At 38.4% G+C, this 21651-nt stretch overlaps 1 protein-coding gene and 1 pseudogene across 2 annotated transcripts in view; one reads left to right on the forward strand and one right to left on the reverse strand.

Moving 5' to 3' along the window:
- CLINT1 (clathrin interactor 1) overlaps positions 1 to 21375 on the reverse strand; it is a 59320-nt gene extending 37945 nt beyond the window's left edge. For both annotated transcript variants that reach the window (XM_032851680.1, XM_032851679.1), the window contains exon 1: positions 21157 to 21375. In XM_032851680.1, the coding sequence (XP_032707571.1) occupies positions 21157 to 21197 (41 nt within the window). In that variant the 5' untranslated portion in view covers positions 21198 to 21375. The remainder of the gene's footprint in view (positions 1 to 21156) is intronic.
- Positions 2961 to 4731, forward strand: LOC116864396 (annotated as a pseudogene).
- Positions 21376 to 21651: the final 276 nt, after the last annotated feature.

The following is a 21651-nucleotide window of genomic DNA, read 5'->3' on the forward strand; positions in this document are numbered from 1 at the left end:
TTCCAAAACTGCCTATACCTTTCCTCTTACCACTTGTTTTTAGTATCTGTTGGTTCTTATTTTTTCTTAATGGATAGCTTTTAACTTTTCATTTTTATGTTCTTAAATTCCTGTCTGATGGCTGACTTTCAGCCTTTTATCTTGCTTTACATCTCACTTATTTTTAATCAAACCTCTTGACTGATCTTTACTGTTGATTTGTTTCCTATCTTGTTTAAGTCTCATCAATTTTACTGTTTGTGCCCTTTTTCCCCCGTTGGTTTTAAAAACCTTTTAAACTTTATTCCATCCCTTCAAAGTTTTCTATTTTTTAGCTTTAAGTGTTAACTTCTTAATCCTCTTTAATAACCCTATATTAAACATCTTTCCTTTTTTTCCCTGCATGTTTGGCTTCTTTTATGGTATTTTATAACGCATTGTTGAACTAACAGAAACAGGGCAAAGAGCTCAAGAAAAGAGAGGGTTTGCCTCTTCTCACAGCCCTTACCCTCACAGACTACTATTTTTATGGGCACCCTGATCAGGGGTAACATTTTTCACAAGGATTGATGAGATACATATATGAGATACTCAAAACAAAATTAGTTTTGTCAAGTCCCAAGGATGAAAAAATTATTCTTCTTATGCATTAGAGCTGCTTTTTAACAATATTAGTTTCCACGTATTTGAAAAGGAGCCAACGTGAAGGCAGCTTCATTATTTCTCATCCTGAAAAATGATCTGAGGGCACGTCATAAAGCTGGGTAGACTGCATGTAATTCTTGGACGTTTGGAGTCATCTCTGGCAGTCTTTTCTCTCAATGCCTACTTCCCATTAATCTCCAAGACCTGGTCGGGTGCATTAAAAATACAGGCACACCAGGGGCATAGATGGCTCAGTCGGTTAAGCATCTGCTCAGGTCCTGATCTCAAGGTCCTAGGATTAAGCCCTGCATCAGGATCTCTTCTAAGTGGGGAGTCTGCTTCTCCCTCTCACTCTCTCTCTCAAATCAAATCTTAAAAAAAAAAAAAAAAAAAAAGGCAGGAACCCAGGGGCGGGATGGGTATGCTTGGGTGGCTCAGTCAGTTAAACGTCTGCCTTCAGATCAGGTCCTGATCTCAGGGTCCTGGGATTAAGCCCCACGTTGGGCTCCCTGCTCAGCTGGGGAATTCGCTACTCTCTTCCCCCCCACCCCCCTGCTTTTGTGTGTGCTCTTTGTCTCTCTCAAATAAATACAAGAGGCACTGAACAATCTCTCCATTTTGGGTGTATTCTCTATTTATTCATCCTTCAAACCGTGACCAGATTCAGTTTTCCAACATTTAATGTTGGTCATGTTGGTCCATCACTAATTCATCGCCACCTTCCCCAAACATTTTCCTCTTCATGGATCAATGGACAGTAACATCCACAGTTATGGCTTCAACCTTATAACTGATTACTTCCCTCCCCTCTTCCCATCCAGCATCAAATCCATTCCCTGGCCTTTTCTCCTATAGTTCGTAAGTATCACTAATATATCCATCTACTTCTCCCTACCTACACTGCCACTATCTTAGACTGGGGGTCCCAACCATTTCTTACCCAGATTACTGCCAACAATATTGTAACTAAAGTCTCTGCTTCTCCTCTATCTCCCACCATGCTTGGGCCAAAGCAAACTCTTCCTGAAATACCAATCCTATCTATGCCCCCATTTTAAATCCTACCAAGTCTTCCTTACTACCTTCAAGATGAAGTCCAAATTCCTTAACATGACCAAAAAAGGTCCTTCATATGAGGTATCAGTTTACTTTTTTAGTCCCATCACTGTCATTCTCACCTCTAGAACCTTGTACAAGCTGTTCTCTCTGTCTGAAAGCCCTCTGCCTGTCCATCCCTGCCCCTGGCCTCACTTCACCTTACCATCGGGTTTTAGTTTAAATGTCATTTCCTCCAAGAAATCTTCCTTTAACTCTGGAGATCTGCCTATATGCACTTCAAAGCACCCTGTTCTTTATCTTGGCCTAAAACTAAAACTAGTGTACTACAACAGACATGTTTATTTTCTTGTCTTTCTCCCCTTCTGGACTGAAAACAACCAGAAGACACAAACCGTCTTTCTCACTTAAAGATCCCCAGTGCCTTTAACAGGCTTGGTGATAGCAGATATCCAATAAATATTTATTCAGTAATTGAACAAATAGCTTAAACAGGTTCCTTCCTCTGACTAAAAAAGTCCTGGTGATCAGGACCTGCTTGATCTAGTCTCAAACTACCTGTCTAGCCTTTCCTCCCATTACTTCTGTTTGATTTCCTTTATGGGATAATTATACTTTATTACCATCTGAAATTTAAACAGGCCCTTTCTTATCTCTAACTGTTCACTCCTGGAATCATCTTTCAGCTAAATTCAAACCTAGTTTTTAACAAAGATACAAAAATGAAGCTTACATGATTCCTTCTAACCCATAACCTCCCCTTTCTATGATGAAATAAACATTACATTTATAGCCCTTATGAATTATAGTGCCCTGTGTAACAGCTATGTATGAACTTAATCTTAATTCCCCCTTGAAACATTGTAAGTTTTTTTTGGAAACAAGTACAGTTGATTCTCTTTTTTGAGGATTCTATATTTGAGTTTGCTCACTAAAATGTTTTTGTAACACTAAAATCCATATTCACAGCACTGTCATGGTCATTTGTGAAAATGTGCCGAGCAGTGAAAAATTTGAGTCATCTGTTGTGCATATTCCCAGATGAGGTCAGAAAGGTTATGCTCTGCCTTACTGTTTTAGTTCTCATACTGTAAAGAAGTGCCCTTTTCCCAGTCTATGCATTGACATATTTTTTACATCTTTGTGGGTTTTTTGGTGATTTCACTGTTTAATGACCTTCAAGCCTGGTGTCAAGGTGCTGTCTATAGAGTTCTAAGTGTTAAGAAGGCTATAATGTGCCTTACAAAGAAAATGCCTGTGTCAGTAAGCTTTGTTCAGGCATGAGGTACAGTGCTGTTGGCCCTCTGCTCAGTGTCACTGAATCAACAATGTATATGATAAATGTGTTCATATAGAAATTGACACAAAACATGGCTATGCATTGATGGGATGATGAAAATGTGCAGAGAGGTGCACAGAAACCTAACCCGGGAACAAAGGTTCAGTATTTGCTAATTCAGTGTTAGCACTCTGAAGAAATGACTGTACCACATATTATGCATTCTTATTTCCCTGTCAGTATCTAACCATGAATGCCTCACATAAAATGGATATTTAATAACCGACCAGTGAATACATGAGCAGAATCCATAATCTCTTGGTAACAGAGAGGGGAATGTAAAACAAAGAAACTGAGATTAAGACATGAATAGAGGGGGCTAAAATAAATATTCTCTAGCCAACAAATATACAGAGAATGACATGAGAAATATTGCCTTCATGGAATTTTTTTTTTTGGGTGGAGGGAACCTGGCCAGCTCAGGCAGTAGAGCATGTGACCCCTGATCTCAAGAGTTTTGAGTTCAAGGCCCAAAATGGACATGGAGCCTACTTAAAATAAAAGGGGAAAAGAAAAAAAAAAAGGACCCCAGAAGCCTTGAGCAGCCCCACCGCCGCTGCCGGCCTAGTTACCATCACACCCCAGGAGGAGTGCAGCAGCCGCAGCCCACCCCGCTCACCATCACTGCAACAAAGAGCAGCAAGACCGAGACCCAGCAGCCGCCCACTGACCCCACCTTCAGCGCCCCAGACACCAAGTCCAGCACCATGGGCAGAGGCACAGTCCGCAGCGCCTGCCAGCGGGGACAAGAAGGTCATGGCAAGGAAGGTTTTGGGAACGGTGAAATTGGTTCAGTGTAAGATACGGATATGGTTTCATCAACAGGAATGACACCAAGGAAGATGTATTTGTACACCAGACTGCCATAAAGAATAACCACCCCAGGAAGTACCTTCACAGTATAGGAGATGGAGAGACTGCGCAGTTGAATGTTGTTGAAGGAGAAAAGGGTGCGGAGGCAGCAAATGTTGACAGGCCCTGGTGGAGTTCCAGTGCAACGCAGTAAATATGCAGCAGACCATAACCATTACAGACACTATCCATGTCGCAGGGGTCTTCCACGCAATTACTGGCAGAATTACCAGAATAGTCAAAGTGGGGAAAAGAACGAGGGATTGGAAAGTGCTCCCAAAGGCCAGGCCCGACAGCGCCGGCCCAACCACAGGCGACGGTTCCCACCGTACTACATGCGGAGACGCTAGGGGCCTCGACCACAGTACGCTAACCCTCCCCTGCAGGGACAAGTCATGGAAGGTGCTGACAACCAGGGTGCAGGAGAACAAGATAGACCAGTGAGACAGAATATGTCCCGGGCTTATAGACGACGATTCTGCAGGGCTCCTCCTCGCCAAAGACAACCTAGAGAGGATGGCAACGAGGAAGGTAAGAAAAATCAAGATGAGACCCAGTGTCAGCAGCCACCTCAACGTCAGTACCGCTGCAACTTCAATTACGGACGCAGACGCCCAGAAAACCCTAAACCACAAGATGGCAAAGAAACAAAAGCAGCCGATCCACCAGCTGAGAAGTGGTCCGCTCCGGGGCCTTTTTACTCCCATTTACTCGCGGGGCTGAGTAAATGCCGGCTTACCATCTCTACGATCATCCGGTTCAGTCATCCAACACGAAGAAATGAAGACAGAATTCCAGCAATAAAAAATGAACAAAAGACTGGAGCTGAAGACCTTAAGTGCTTGCTTTTTGCCCACTGACCAGATAAACAGAGCTATCTGCATTATCTATGCAGCATGGGGTTTTTATTTTTACCTAAAGACGTCTTTTTTTGGTAACGACAAACGTGTTTTTTTTTTTTTTTTAAAAGCCTGGTTTTTCTCAATACACCTTTAAAGGTTTTTAAACTGTTTCATATCTGGTCAAGCAGAGATTTTTAAGAACCTCATTTTTAATTTGTAATAAAAGTTTACAACTTGATTTTTTCAAAAAATCAACAAACGGCAAGCACCCACTAATAAAGGTCTTAAATAATAATAATTTAAAAAGGGGGGGCTCTCCTGTTTCAATCTGAGGTCTTCTGAAGGCATGGCCAGAAAGACTTGTTAATTTGCTATATCCCCTAAAATTGGCTTACTGACCCCTAACAAAAACTTAAGAGTTAAGACACACACTGGCACAAGAATTCTATGTCCACAGAAACCTGTGAAGAGCTAAACACCAAAATCTAAAGTTAAAAAATACTTCAAAACCTTTAAACCTCCTACTCCTGCTGTCAACTATGGATTAAGGGGCCATCAAAGGTTTCTCCTCTACAGAGGCTTAATTCTTATACAAGCAGCTCTCACTTTGCATGGCACCTTGTTAACTGAAACTTGGACATACTAGTACTATGCCTTTGCTTTACAATGTTACTGCAGAAGAGCTGTGCAAAGGACTCTGCACAGCAGTAACTCTTGTGTATTCTTTCCCAAATAAGGCAAATAGCACAAGCAACTGAGCACATTTTATTGCCCACTTCACTTTTTATTCCGTAAGAGGGCCTTATTTATCGGTTTTTAAACACTTACTTAACTCTATGGGCCAGGCAATGCTCCAAGCCCTTTACAAACAATTCATCTAATCTATCAACTTCATGAGGCAATTACTATTATTATTCCCATTTTATGGATGAGGAAACTGAGACACAAAGAGGTTAAATACCTTGCTCATGGGCATACAGCCATTAAGTGGTATGCTTAGGATTTCAACTTAATCTGAATCCAGAGATAAAGGTTTAGGGCTTTTGCTCCTAACTGCTTGTGTTATAACCACAATTTTAACCGCTGCCCCTTTCTATTTGTCCCCCTTCTGATCTATTATCCAACCGAGTAGCAAGAATAGTTATACCAATGGAATCATTTCACTCTCTTACTGAAATTCCTCACCAGCTTATTACACTTAAAATAAATCCAAGCTCCATGCAATGGCCAAACATTTCCCGAGATTACCTTCCTCCATGTTCCTTCATACTGTTCTCTTTCTCACCAGCTCTTTCACCACTTTGCTTATTCCATAGTATCTTCTCTCTGGGAACTTCCTTCCTCTACTCTCCTTAAAAATCTTTTAAGTCTTAACATAAACTCCACATCCTCAGAAAGGCTTTCTCCTCCTGTTCTATTTAAAATAGTCCCATTCATCATTCTCTACGTTAACCCCTTCACTTCACACTTAAAAATATAACTTTATTTACTTGTTTTCTATTTATCTTTTCCTACCAAGACTTATTTACAACTACACTTCAAGTATCTGAAACAGTTCTAAATGATCAATAAATACCAATGAAATGAATAAACCAGGTCATCCTGTGGCTTTTTGCAATCCTTAATATAATACCTCATTCTCTGTCATATGGGTATCTGACATGAGAAGCATACCTACAATTTTAGCTTTCTTATCAGAGATTATATAAACATTAAGAATATACTTTAATTCATTCACTAAAAGATTATCATCATATATCCTAAAAAACTCTGAAAAATGTCATCAGTCTAAAAGGAATGTGAATGTGTTATTTTCAAATTACTCCTTATAAATCCCAATATGACCAAAGAGATATTATCTACATTAAAATCAAACAGTGGTGTTGTATCTCCATTAAATTTCTCAAACTCTTACTCTTAATGGGCAACTTACTTGTATTTATTTTATTTTTTTAAAGGATTATTTAATAAAGACTTTGGGGCACCTGGGTGGCTCAGTGGGTTAAAGCCTCTGCCTTTGGCTCAGGTCATGATCCCAGGGTCCTGGCATGGAGCCCCACATTGGCCTCTGCTCAGCAGGGAGCCTACTTCCTCCTCTCTGTCTGCCTCTCTATTTGTGATCTCTGTCAAATAAATAAATAAATAAATAAATAAATAAATAAACCTTTAAAAAAAAAGTTTAAAAAAGATTTTGTTTATTTATTTGACACAGAGAGATAGACAGCGAGAGAGGTTTGGAACACAAACAGGGGGAGTGGGAGGGAGAAGCAGGCTCTTGCTGGGCAGGGAGCTCAATGTGGGACTCAGCTCCCAGGACCCTGGGACCATGAGCTGAGCTGAAGGTAGACACTTAACTACTGAGCCATCCAGTTGCCCTGTTTTATTTAAAATTGTGTAATTTCGCTGCTTTTTAATATACACACATGATTTTTTTTTAACTGTTGGAAAAATGCCACTCTCAACATATAACCAATTTTTCCCAATTTAAGTCAAAGGGATTTCATATTCCAAATGAATTATGTATTTGGTTTGCAGATAAAGTAAGCATAAATCTAAACTTAAGATATATATTCAAAGACTACAGAAAATTAATCCTCAATACTTAATTCTACAAAAGCCCCATAGATATTTTACACTTGTTTGCTAAATGAAGTGTCAGCATCCAGCGTTCTAATTAGAATAGTGCTGTCATAATTGATACTTAAATTACTCAGTAATCAGTTGCTAGCATAAACAATTCAAAAACTGAACAAGAATTATATTATGACAGAAGTATATGAATTATAGGTAGGTGGCTGTAACAGGAAATACCACTGGAAGAATACATTTTATTGACATAATTATCTACAATACATATACTTGTAAAGCACGTGTTTTGATTGTTTTTTATACTAAACTGATTTGTAGAAAGCAAATTACAATGCTAGAAGTGGGAAAAACAGGGGGAGACTAGCAATGCAGCAGGCTTCACATAGCTTATTCTCTTCAAGTTTAAAAATATGAAAATAAAACCTTAATTATCCAGAAGAAAATCACCACTGTTACTTCTCCCACGTGCCAACTCTTTGTACTTACTCTAGGTGTTTCTACATACTAAGAAATTCTAACATCTTTATTGTGACAAATATCTCTCTCTATATAATCTACCCTGTCATCTGTATTTAAAAAATCTGCCTCAAAAAAATAAAAAAAATAAATAATCTGCCTCAGTGGGTGCCTGGGTGGTTCAGTGGGTTAAGCCTCTGCCTTTGGCTCAGGTCATGATCCTAGGGTCCCGGGATCCAGCCCCGCATCTGGCTCTCTGCTCAGCAGGGAGCCTGTTTCCACCCCCCTCTTTCTGCCTGCCTCTCTGCCTACTTCTGATCTCTGTCAAATAAATGAATAAAATCTTAAAAAAAAAAAAAAATCTGCCTCAGCACTAAAAGTAACCAAGACCAGGGGTCCTTGGAGAAATGACTGACTTCAGGGCTGAAGTAGCAAAAGTACAGGATAAGTTTGAAACATCTTATCCAGAAAGTGAGAAAGTGCCCAAAAAACAAAATGAAAATAAAACCAAACAAAACACACACTAAAAAGACAAAGGCCTGCTTTACAAGGCTCCCACTGGCCAAAACTGTGACAACTTGAATGCTGAAATAAATACAGTATGGATTACAACCCATTGAATAAAATGACAAGGGATTACAACCCACTAAATAAAATGATAAAGGAGGGATGTAGGGAAGGAGGGGGAGTAATGAAAGCTCTTCTGTATGGTACAATGATAAATACATACAAGGATGGAATGTGGGGGAAGGTAATAGAAGGGGGTGAGTCACCAACTGTAACCATCACAATGAAGACTAGTTAAAGCAAGAAACATCAGCAGATGCTGAATCTAGGCGGGAGTTTGATGAGAAGAGATCTTGGACTATCTCCCCACAGACTGCTTATTTCTTATTACGATGAGAACAGTTAACTACACAGTGAAGAAACCAGACAACACCTTGACTTAGTGCTCAAAATTAACAGAGCATAGGGACCTTGTGTTCCTCCTGAAAAGGACATGCTATTAATGTACTATCCCAGCTCAGAATACATACAACATCAGCTAACCTTAAATTGAGGAATAACCTTAAGTACAGAAATAAAATAACTGGCTTATAATCTTCAAAAATGCCAATGTTATGAGAGGCAAAGAAAAGTTAAGGAACTCCTCATTAAAGGAGACTAAAGAGTCATGACAAATACATAATCCTGGACAGAATCCTACACTGGAATGAAATGACTTAACACAACTGGGATACAAGCTACAGAGAGAGAAAATTATTCTTTCAATGTTAAATTTCTTGAATCTGATACCCGTATTATGGTTATGTAGAATAATCTCTGTTCTTAGGAAATGCACACTGAAGTTCTGAGGCAAAGGTGGTATGTAACGTACTTTAAAAAATGTATCAGAAATGTACGTGTGTGTGTGTGTGTCTGTGTGTAGACGAAGTGGAAGAGGAAGAAGAGAATGTAAAGCAAATACGGCAAAAATCTTAAAAATCAGTGAATTAGGATAAAGGATTACAGGTGTTTCCCTTACTATTCTTAGAATTTTAATTTCAGAATAAAATGTTATTTAAAACTTTGCCTAATTGCATAATATTGTAAATGTATTAAATGCCACTGAATTCAGTACTTTAAAGTGGTTAATGCTATGTGATTCTTACCTCAGTATTTTTTTTTTTTAATTTGTCTCTTTAGGTAACATACGTAACTTGGAACAAAAGTCAAACTCCATGAAAATGGTTAGGTTTATTACCTTTTCATTTTGAGCTATCATTTTCTTGATTCTACAATTTGGAGAACATTTATTTCAGTCTTGAACTAGGCAATGACTAGCTTTTTCAAGTGCAATCATTATTCTATTAAAGCACTGAAGAATCTAGATGCAGAGTGAACATTATGCTTTCAGATACAGAATGCAAAAGTTTAAATGTTAAAGTTTATCAGAGTTAAAACATAATGAAATTTAGGCTAACCTAAATTTTATAATTAATGTCATTTTATATTTAACTTACAGTAAAAGGAACAATTAGTAATATAAAGTATGCACATTTTAACCTTTTAGTACAGCAAACACCACATCTCCTTTTCTAAACCATGTTAGCATGTCAAGCAGTCTTAAACACTTACACAACTGAAAAATCCTAATGGTTAACCATTTTACTCAACTAATAAATAGGCCAAAAACACCCTTAATGAAGTTCTTAGGGCTGTTCTAAAGTTTCCATGTAACACAGTAACCTATTACCATATTTAATGACAATAAAAGCTAACAAAATGTTGTATTTCGATACAACAGTGACAGAATATTTATGACTCTAAATAACCAGGACACCCATTCCCACTTGCTAGAAAAACTTTTAGTAAAATATTTAGCATAATATATTTATTTGAAAGTTGTTTTGGAAATATCAGTCATTACAAACTCAACTGTATATCCTGTGATACATATTATCAATTCAAGTACAAGTTCTTCAAGTGCCATTTCTAATAAATTTTAGAAGCCTAAGCTCCCAAGGTAATAAATTTTAAAAGCCTACGCTCTCAAGTCCTGTTTTTTTTTTAAAGTATGGAATATTATTCCTATTCAACAACCAAAACCACTCCTACTCTGTACTTAATGCAGCTTTAGACAATCTTTCGCCACTGATGGCAGTTGTTTAATGCCTCTCGCACAGATTCATCAAGAAATCGAATTTTTGTTTTATAAAGAAAAAACTGTGATGTTTTTCTTATTAGGAGGTATCATGTGTTAAACTGGTTTCAAAAACAGATCAAATATCCAAGGTATTAAAAAGTAAGTGTAGTGTTAATTTTGTGTTCTAGATCCCAATTCTAGTTTGTACAGGTATGGATAAAATAGCCACTATAATAATTTTAATAGTAAAAATTTTACTGTTAAGGGGGTTTAACAGTTTATTTAAAAATTTCTGCCAACTTTTAAATTTCTTTTAATTAGAACTAATCTAAGGAATAACAGTCTTTGTTCATCTCTTTTAATCCTGGGTTACTGTTTTTAAAGCTGTCTCCCAATGAGGAAACTAAATAAACAAAACAAAAACACTGAAGAATTCATTGAGAACACAGTGATAACATTTCCATAATATAGTAATTCAGTAAATTCTTTTAACAGTCCTGGAAGGTAGAACTTATCCCATTTTATACAGGAAAATTGGACAAAATCTCTTAAATTTATCAGGTCTCCCTTCTAACTACCCCTTCCACCGCTCATGAAAGATTTTATTTGAGAGAGAGGGAAAGAGAGAATCTTAAGCAGACTCCCTGCTGAGCACAGAGCTCAAAGCCAAGGCTCATTCTCAGGTGGCCTACCACCACTCATTTAATAATAAAACTGAAATCCAAAGAAATCTGCTCAGCTTGGGCATACTCATGACCAATATCTTTCTGAATATGTGGCACCCTATTTAAGGTAATTTTAGTAAATGTACTACTTGATTCCTTCAAGAAATAAATCTAAAAGGAAGTTCTGAAATTAGTTACTCTTAAAAAATAGCTTTATACTATTCTAAGAGAATGATAAACTGATGAAAAATTCTGCACTGGGACATTAAAATTACATCTTTGTAGACACAAATGCCTGACTTTGTACGATATTGTACAGTGTGATCACATGATTATTTTCACTTCTACCTGATTAAGTTTAGAAACACCGATAAATATCAAGCACTAACCAAAGTATGTAACTAAATCCCTCCCCTTTAAAAAAAAAGATAGATTATTTATTTATTTATTTATTTATTTGACAGAGATTCAGTGCAAGAGGGAACACAAGCAGGGGGAGTGGGAGAGAGCAGCACACCTCCCCTGAGAAGGAAGCTTGGGATCATGACCTGAGCAGAAGGCAGAAGCTTAACAACTGGGCCACCCAGGCGCCCCTGTAACTAAAAATCATATCAACAAAGCTAAAATGAGAAATCCTGTACCTACTTCAATAGTGATGTTCGTAAAACTATCTCTATCTGAAGTCGAGTATTTGATATTTTGTTTAAATTGAGTTTTTCGGTTTTTACCCTTGACTGACTGAACTCAGATTTATCCATATAAATGTATTTCCAAATCCTAAAAACTAGGTTCAACTTTTCTGACATACAGGAAATTACTTCCAGAACCCCACCACCAAAATTTAAGCCTCTATATTTTAGCTCCCCTGAAGCTATTAAAAAAACCCAAATATCTATACTTCAAAATTATTTACTTTGTACTATCTGACTGGAGTAGGAAGGGCTCTTCCTTTTGTGATGGAACATCATCTCAGACAGTATTCACTGATGTTATCCTATGTTTGGAACCATTTGGGAGCAGGTTCTTATCAGTAACTCCACATTGTTATTTGACTGGTTTCAGATTTTGCACTTCATGTTTGATACCTTATTCAGCCTCATCTTCCTTTCAGGCAAATACACGTAAAAAAGAAAAAGTATCTCAGGATGTATCTCTTTCATGAAGCTTTTGCTATCCTGTTCTTTTTATTCTCTGAATTTCAACAGTATTTACACTCCTATACCCCAAATTCAGGTATCATACCATCTTGTATTATTCTCTATTTCTTTTTCATGTGCTTCTCAGGTACATCTGCTTGACAGAATCAAATGCTGCCACTGGAACCTATATAAGGTCTCTCTCATCTTACAGTACTCCATAAGGCTCATGGAAGATGTTTAATGAGTACTCAATGAAGGACCTTTATAATGAATGGACATAGTTCAGTTACTGCATAACATTTAAATATTTATAACCTATACCAAAAACATAGTACTTAGGTAAGTATATAATGGACTATGGAATATATTCTTAATGCTCAATCTGAAGAAAAATTAGGAAAAGTTGGGCATAAATCACAGATTCTTACAATATAGTACTACATGCACAGGAAAGACCACAATCTAAAGCTCAAAGGATTATATGAAACTTTAAAGTTGTGGAAACTGGCTACAAGACTACTAATTCTGAAGCACGTACTATAGCTCCTAACTGTTATACTTTCTAAGATTAAGTAGTGAGCACCTTCACTACAATACCTAAGATTTTCTTTTGCACCTACACAGACATCTGTTTGCTTTCCTTCTGTTAAAGGGCATCCAACTTACAGATATTATTCAAATTTCTGCAAGAGTCCAGAAAGTTTTTCTTTTATAATAGGTACATACGGGGGGGAAAAAACTCACCGAATTTGGTTCAGAAACTTAAGAATTATAAATTTCTTTCTAAGTAATTTTTAATTAGTGTAAGGTATACACTAGTAACTCACCCTTATTATAGTAAAATAAGGCATTCTTTGTTTAATGTCTTGTAACAGTTAGCGAAAACTGTTAAATATACGTCCTTACAGCAGATATCTAGATTTAAATCTAGACTCTTATTTTATAGATGTGTTACTCTGGGCAAGTGCCCGGACATCTCTGTGGCCCATTTCCTCATCAATAAATTGAAGATGGTAATAATGTTGTCACAATTGTTCTTGGCATATGGCAAATGTTAAATAACTACTAGCTTTTATTAAAAATACATGGACTTGGAAGATTTCCTTAGTAATATAAATCGGCTTATCAAATTTAAGATTTTCAAAAATATTCATTGAGCACCTACTATATGTAATACGCTGTTCTCTAAGAGTCAGTAATACAGGAGTAAACAAAACAAAGTCCCTCCCTTTAAGGAGTTTAATCTCTGAGGCAGCAGACGAATACATGTAAATAAAGGGAGTAGAGGGGAAAAGAGTGATGCAGGTGAATGCATGCTATTTTATATGGGGAGTAAACAGAGAATCAGGGAGTGGTGGTAGATGAGGTCACAGTGGGCAGTAGAGAGACAGATCAAGTACAGTATAGAGGCAGTGAGGAGTGACAAGTGCTCTGAGGCAGATCTGATACAGTATTTTTAAAGAATCACTAGTGCTATGTGAAAAGCAGGTTATAGGATTAAAATTTTCATTTGGCTTCATGAGAAATAAGTGACACTTCAAAAACCCATTTAATGTCAAACTTATAAATACAAGCCAAACACATTAAACCAAGGGTATTCTTTAACTATTAAGGGTTAATTACAAATAAAAACAGTTTTATTCAGACAACCTTAAGCTGACGAATGAATATGAGAAAAATCAATAGGAAAAAATCCTCAGCATATTTATTTGCACTGTTCTTTAATGATTTGCTAAAAACACATGAAAACAAATGGCAAAAGAAACAAGAAATTGAATATTCAAAGCAGGTGTTTTTTCTATTTAAAAACTTTAAGGCTTGATCTGGATGAGAATTTTTTAAAAAAGATTTTTATCCATTTGCCAGAAAGAGAGAGAGAGAGAACACATAAGCCAGGGGAGGGGAGAGGGAGAGGGAGCAGCAGATGCCCCACTGAGCAGGGAGGCCAATGCAGGGCTTGATATAAGGACCCTGGAACATGACCTGAACTGAAGGCAGATGCATAACCCCACTGAGTCACCCAAGCACCCCTAGGTGAGAATTTTTGAGTGAAACATTTCAAAAGCATGCATACACATTGGCCATGTAGTGGTGAATGTAGGTGGAAGTTAAAATTATTTATATTTATATTATATAGAACCTACTCCCCTAAGAATTTAGAAACGTAACGAAATCACATGTAAAGTAGTTATTGGCAAACTACTTTCCTTAAGTACAAAACACGCCTATGGCTGCAAATTAACAAAATTATTCGTATCTAATAGTTCATTAGTTGAATCTATCCACAAGTCACAAACAGCTATAAGTTGTTTCCAACATGGGAGTGCGTTATGTTCTTTTACCTGTATTTAATTCTCAGGCTAGAGAGCTCTGGTAAGCCAAAAAACTTCTTGCCACCTTGGGAGAATGGACTGAGTAACTGGAAAGCCCCTTCTGCCATGTACTTCACTTGTATAGATTGCTCATCTATTGTCACAGGTCACAAATTTGATATATTTTAGAGGTTTCTTTTTCTTTCTAAGATTTTTGGTTTTTTTTAGATTTATTTATTTGACAGACAGAGATCACAAGTAGGCAGAGAGGCAGGCAGAGAGAGGAGGAAAGCAGGCTCCCCGCTGAGCAGAGAGCCCGATGCGGGGCTCGATCCCAGGACCCCGGGATCATGACCTGAGCCAAAAGCAGAGGCTTTCACCCACTGAGCCACCCAGGCGCCCCAGAGGTTTCTTTTTCTTGATACTGTTCAGTTTCTTTAAGAATAAACCATCAACTTCAATTTGTCTTCAAAAAATAAATCTTTTTTTTTTTTAAAGATTTTATTTATTTATTTGACAGAGAGAGATCACAAGTGGGCAGGGAGGCAGGCAGAGAGAGAGGAGGAAGCAGGCTCCCTGCTGAGCAGAGAGCCCGATGCGGGGCTCGATCCCAGGACCCTGGGATCATGACCTGAGCCGAAGGCAGAGGCTTTAACCCACTGAGCCACCCAGGCGCCCCAAAAAATAAATCTTTTCACGTCTTAGGAGGAAAGTTTACATTAGCGCTATCTTTGAAATCTTGAAAAAAATACAAAACAAACTGAACAAAAATTAGCAGATGCAAATTGCAATATGTCTTCCCAAAGACTCTATTCCTCAACATGTCTTTTTAAAGAACTACTTCTGTAATATGCTTTACAATATTAAAGTAAAAGCATTTATAACTTGGTGAAAACAACACACAGCACAGGTAGTAGAGATACTTATGTGAGTTTTCCTTTATGTAGGTTAAGCTGTCCATTCAGATGAAGAGCTTTATGAAAAAGTGCCCCTGAAAATAATGATTCAGGATTAAAACACAGTTCTTACATACTTGTAAATAATATAGTCTGACAACAATATTTTCTTTATTCTTTTAAACACTTATTCTTTTCAATTTTTTTGTATGTTATAAATTACTTTTTGTATTACATAATAACAATAGGCATTTCAAGAGTTTATGTCAGATAATATGCCTAGTGTTTCTCATAAATTTAATCCTCACAAGAACCCTGTAAAAAAAAAAAAAAGTATCTCCACTTCCTAGACAGAAAAATGTAGAGATATTGTTTCAATGCCCAAGACCACTGCTTCTTAGTAGTGGACCTAGGATTTTAGTCAAGTTCTGATCTCTAAACCAAACTGCTTCACAGATTCATGGAGGTATAGTAGGATTAGGTGTTTTGCTAGCAAATTACTATAAATACAGGTGGATGGACAAACACACATAAGTCGACTGAACAAGGAAAACTTATGAAATGACACCTTAAAAAAGCATAAAGGAAATAAACAGTTAAATATGTTGTTCCAGAATGTTAAGTAATGTCAGCTGAGGCTAAAAGGAGTTAACTCATTGTATCTAAGAGCTATGACAAATACAAAAAAAAAAAACAAAAAAAAAAACCTTTCTAAAAGCTAAATATATCTTTTTTTTAATTATTTTAAAAGAATTTATTTATTTATTTGACAGAGATCACAAGTAGGCAGACAGGCAGGCAGAGAGAGAGAGAGAGAGAGAGAGAGGAGGAAGCAGGCTCTCGGCTGAGCAGAGAGCCCGATGTGGGTGGGGCTCCATCCCAGGACCCCGGGATCATGACCTGAGCCAAAGGCAGAGGCTTTAACCCACTGAGCCACCCAGGCGCCCCTAAAAGCTAAATATATCTTAATATGAAAGATAAAACAGTAAAATTTCTTTAAGATTAAAACGTTAAACTGCCTATACTCTTTCTTCTTAAAAGAAATATTAAGTAAACATTAGAAATAAATAAGAAAATAATACAAGAGCATAGAAAAAAAAGGTTCAACTGTGGAGTCATACTGTAAAAACCAGGAGTACTAGTAAGTGTAATTAAAAAAAAAAAAAAAGCCAAGTACTTTTAGTGGATATATCAGTAAGCAGATGAAAAACTACTTGCAAACTAACACACATGGCACAGAAAAACACAAGAGGCAACTAAGTGATTTTTAAAAGCATTCTGAAACTAGTACTAAATAGGCTAATTTAAACTAAAGAAATGCTGGCAGAAGATAAATTAAACTCTTCGTTCTTTGGAATTAAATTCTTAATATCTTCTTATAACCACTTACTAGAGGAGGAGGAGGATAATTATTTCACAGTAACAATTATCTGTAATTGGTTCCCCAAAATTTGATATGAGAAGACTAAAAAGCTGACAGTCATGTTTGCTTTCAAATTCTAAGACACACACGGATTACCAGAGATTTACTGGTAAGATAGGGAAATAAAGAGGAAACCATGTGCGGACTAAAAGGCAAAACTGGTAAGTTCAAGTTGTAGCCTATCATGTAATGTCAAGTTTCTTTTTTCTTTTTCTTTTTTTTCTTTTTAAGATTTTATTTATTTATTTGACAGAGAGAGAGCAACACAGACAAAAAGAGAGGGGACTACAAGCAGGGTGAGTGGGAGAGGGAAGCAGGCTTCCCATTGAGCAAGGAACCTGATGGGGGACTCTGCTCCCAGGAACATGAACAGAAGGCAGAAGCTTAACAACTGAGCCACATAGGGCCCTAATGTCAAGTTTCTTGAAGGCAGGTATTATACTTTTCAAGTTCAGAAAGTACAGTACTACTCCAAAAAAATAATAAATGTATAATCTGTTGAAATAACCGAATGAAACTATTTCCTATAAAAGCCAAAAGTACTCCCTCTGGGTTCTAGACTAGAACAGTAGTTTTTGTAGCTCCATTACATGAGCTAAACATGCATGTAACACCAACAAAAATCAGCCTATGGGGGAAAATGAAAGCGATGCTTAGGAAAATAATTTAAAATGGACTATCTATAGTAGCTGCCTTTCTATAGGAGTTAGCCCACACCTGGAAATCACTATCATAAAAAGAGAAAGAACCACTGGGGCGCCTGGGTGGCTCAGTTATTGGGCGTCTGCCTTCGGCTTGTGTTGTGGTCCCGGGATCAGAGCCTGTTTCTCCCTCTCCCACTTCCCCTGCTTGTGATCCCTCTCTCACTGTGTCTCTCTCTGTCAAATAAATAAATAAAATCTTTAAAAAGAAAAAAAAGGTAAGGACCACTAACGAAATAGATTTACCATTAATATTACTCCCGGAGATGAAAGATAAGGATTAGCCGGGTCTGAATAATGAGCAGCAATTGTGGTCTACTACTATCATGTCACGTTCACTGTATTTCCAAAATGTGGAGAAAAAATAGAGCAGAATGCAGCACCTTTCAATCTGTACCATGTAGGATGACAAAATATAAAAGTTATCCAATTTCATTACAAGAAGTCAGGTCACACCATAGTGGTCAAGCTAATCCTAGTCAGTAAGAGTGGTACCACCTATCCTTTCCTGCCAACGCTGCCTTTTATGCAACTTGAGTACAAGTGGGAGGAAACTGGTCCTCCAAGCTCTGGCTGGCCTATGACTTTATCTGCTTTTCCTCAGTGTTCTGCAAAACAAGCCATTTAATACTGCCAGGAGGTGCAAGAATTGTGGAAAGTATCTCCTCACCCTCCAGGTCTTCAAGCTCTCAAAAGCCAGTATTTGAAATATATCATTATACTTCAGAACTGCCACCATACTTGATCTAACTATAGCTCCAGGGAACCTATTCTGAAAAAGTGCATTTTTCTTTCTGAAGTAAACCTCACTGGTTAGGGATATATGCTAAATGAAAGTCCTTGTTCTCCTGAGTCACGGGTTGCGCGTATTTACTGCATAAAGCATTTACATATAACATATATTGATTACCACTTTAAAAAAAAATTCCCTTTTCAGCCCAAACTATCTCTGGAGGATAATGACTTCCCAAAATTTATCTGCTATTATGAAATACTACTTTCCTTTCTTACCGACTGATGGAAATTCGTGTCTCCAAAGAGCCAGTGAAGTTGGAAAGTCTTTCTCTACCCTAGCCCCCTCATTTTACAGATAAGGAATCTATAATCTGGAGAGCTATGTGATTCTCTCTAAAATTAGACATATGGCTAGCTTAAAGGGCAGTATCAGAATCTGAACCCAGGTCTCCAACTAGTGCCCGTAATCCAAACTCACTGAGTAATCCTTAATCACTCTGTTGTTTCATGTCAAGTTCCCTCAATACTTTATCCCCCTAATAATCAAAGTGGCCATTCTATGGATCCATTTCTCCTCCATTACAGCATTGTAAGGTGAAGAGTCTAACTGAACACAGCAGCAGAGGTACCGGTTCTTACATCTGGAGGGAAGGATTTCTTCTCTCCGCCAGTGAAAGACGAAAATTAAATCCTGAGTATTCATCAGTAAAATAACCTCACACCTTAGTATCATGTGTCAGACACCCACAAAAGCTTTAAAAAGTCCTTGGTGCAACATTCTTACATGTTCTTGAATAACTTGGCTCAAGTCTCCATTCTAAAGTGGGTAGTAAAAAGGAAGACAGAGTTCTTTTTTAAGAACAGTTGTTCCATTACGACTTGGTAACTACTTCCGTGGCAAATTTAACCTGAACACTTGAAGATTAGTAACATAGGTGATAAAGACAAAACAATATGAACTGTACAAGAGCAGGAACATTGTCTTGATTTCTTTCTCCTGAAAAATGTATATAGTCTCTGCAAATTTGTGAGTGCCACAAACTTAGTCCTCCAAGATAACAAGATGTTTCTTCGTGGTTTCCTCTTCTGTTCTCTGACTTAGAAATAGAGAGTTTTGTAGAGACTTTTAGACTTTTAAAAACAATTTAAGCTGGTATCTAAGTCCTTGTATCATATATCAAAAAAAACAAAAAACAAAAAACCCTCAAAAACAAAAAACAAAACAAAACGAAAACCAACCAATGATCCTGTAGAGCATACCTGGCATCCACAGGGGAAAAAAATTAAAGAACAACTAATGAACCTGGGTCTGGAAAAGAACGATGATTTTATCTTTAGAAAGCAAAGGCTGTATAAATAGCAAAATAAGCCCAAAATAAATGTCTGAGGGCTTAACCATCAAATGAATAGCTGATAAAGGAAAATTATTAAAGCAAATCACTCTTCAAACATGGTGCTTCTCTTCTAATGTTTATCTCACTCTCAATGCAGAACATCTGTTACAGTTATCAAACGTATACTGATCTAAACATACTGTGTTAGGGGCTTTATATGTAAAGCCTTTAGCCCTTAATCCTTACAACACTGTAAGGTAGGTATCTATTATTATTTACACACTGCACCTAAGAAAACTAGGGCACTTAAAGATTAAGTAACTTGTCAAGGTTACAAAGCTCTTCAGGTTCTAAAAAACTTCAGGTTTTTTTTAGGTGCTCTATTGCCTTGGTAGCTCAGAAAATCTGAAAATGTGGTCAAACTCTTAAGTTCTATTCGATGCATTATCCTCACCACTATGAATGGTGGTTTTTTTGTTTTTTGCTTTTGTTTTGTTTTGTTTTGTTTTTGGTGTCAAGAAAGACTCAATAGTTTGCCATTTACACTTCCTGATTTTAGGTTGGGCTGGTATCACAAACGTTTTTGTCACCACACATATTGCCTAAGCACTAGAACCCAAATGCCAGTTAAAATCTTAAACTTTATTTCCTGCTGGCCTTAAGAAGAACTTACTTAACAATTGTTATGTCCGTTAAGTAAGGTTTTCTTAGTGTAGTGAGACACTGAAGTTATCACTTAAGTGTAAAGGAAATCATCCACATTATTAGTCATTTTACCTGTCAGGGACGTTAACAGCAGATCAACAGGATATAAACCTGGGCTGTTTCTTTCTTTAAGGGAAATTTCTTAATGACTTGTTAATTACCCCAAATGGAACAACTGGCCCTCCAAAAATGAAGAGTAGTGGAAAAGAAACAGAGGAAAAGAAGAATCACAATAAGTTACATGGTGATCTACTTTCACTAGCGTTAGGAAAGCAAAGGATGAATCTCCTCTTGAGTAACTTCGGTGTGACCACAACCGCCACTTGTTACACCAATCACCCGCTCCAACACTTCAGGTTCATTAGAATTAAAAGAAACCCAGAAGGTAAAGTACACAATCCGACCGGGCCGGAGGTCTCCGCACCACACCCTAAGGAACACAGAGCGTCAGTGCATTGCGTCCCTCACCCCCAAACCTTCGCTGCTACCCTGGAGGCAAAGCCCAAAGCCTGGGGCCAAAGACTGTCCTTCGGTCAGGGCAGTGACCCAGCTCTAGACAACCCCGCCCCCTCCCCTGACCAAATGGTCTATGCCTAGTGGGATGAAGGTAGGGGCAAGATGAAGAAGGCCTGCACAGGAGTGGAAGGGGCTAAGGGGATGTTTTGAAACGTGGAAGGGTCCCTTCTCAGCCTCGCCGGTCTGGAAGAGCTCTGGGCCAGGGAAAGAGCCGGCCGCCGCCATGATGGGGCTGACCGAGCCGGGGGGCGTGACGCGGGAGGCCCCGGGCGCGGGGCCAGCTCCCCTTCCCCCTTCCTCCCCTCCCCTGCGTGGGCCTCGGCCACAACTGACCCCCGATACTCACGCTTTGTCCACCAGCTCCCGCACCTTCCACATGTTCAACATTGTGCCCCGTGCGGGCCGAGCCGCCGCCTCCCTCCCCTACTCCCCACGGACCCCGGGACACTTCCGCGCCGGGGCAGATCCAGGCCGGGGTCGCTGCCGCCGCCCGCCGCCTCGAACTCCCCCAGTTAGGTCCTTCTCTTGCCACAGCCGCGGCGCCGCCGGTGACACGTCGAGACGCGGGGGCAGAGGCGCTGCGTGGAGCGGAAATGCCCGACTTTCCGCCCGCTGTGCGCGGGGTACGCCGGGACTTGTAGTTCTCCGCTGACATAGCGGACCGGTTAAGCTGAGCGTGTAGGTGTGGTAAGTTTGGTACTATATTTGTCAGACTTTCCCAGTCCTACGTACGCTTCCCCATGCCTCTGACCTCCGGAACCAGAAACTCTGGATGATGGGGCCCAGTTATCTGCGTTTTAACGAATCCTCCGTGCTCAAGTGTCAGAAGCATTAGCATAGG

Source organism: Lontra canadensis, unplaced genomic scaffold (genome assembly GCF_010015895.1).
Source record: "Lontra canadensis isolate GAN:19392208 unplaced genomic scaffold, GSC_riverotter_1.0 scaffold5, whole genome shotgun sequence".
Lineage (NCBI taxonomy): Eukaryota > Metazoa > Chordata > Mammalia > Carnivora > Mustelidae > Lontra > Lontra canadensis.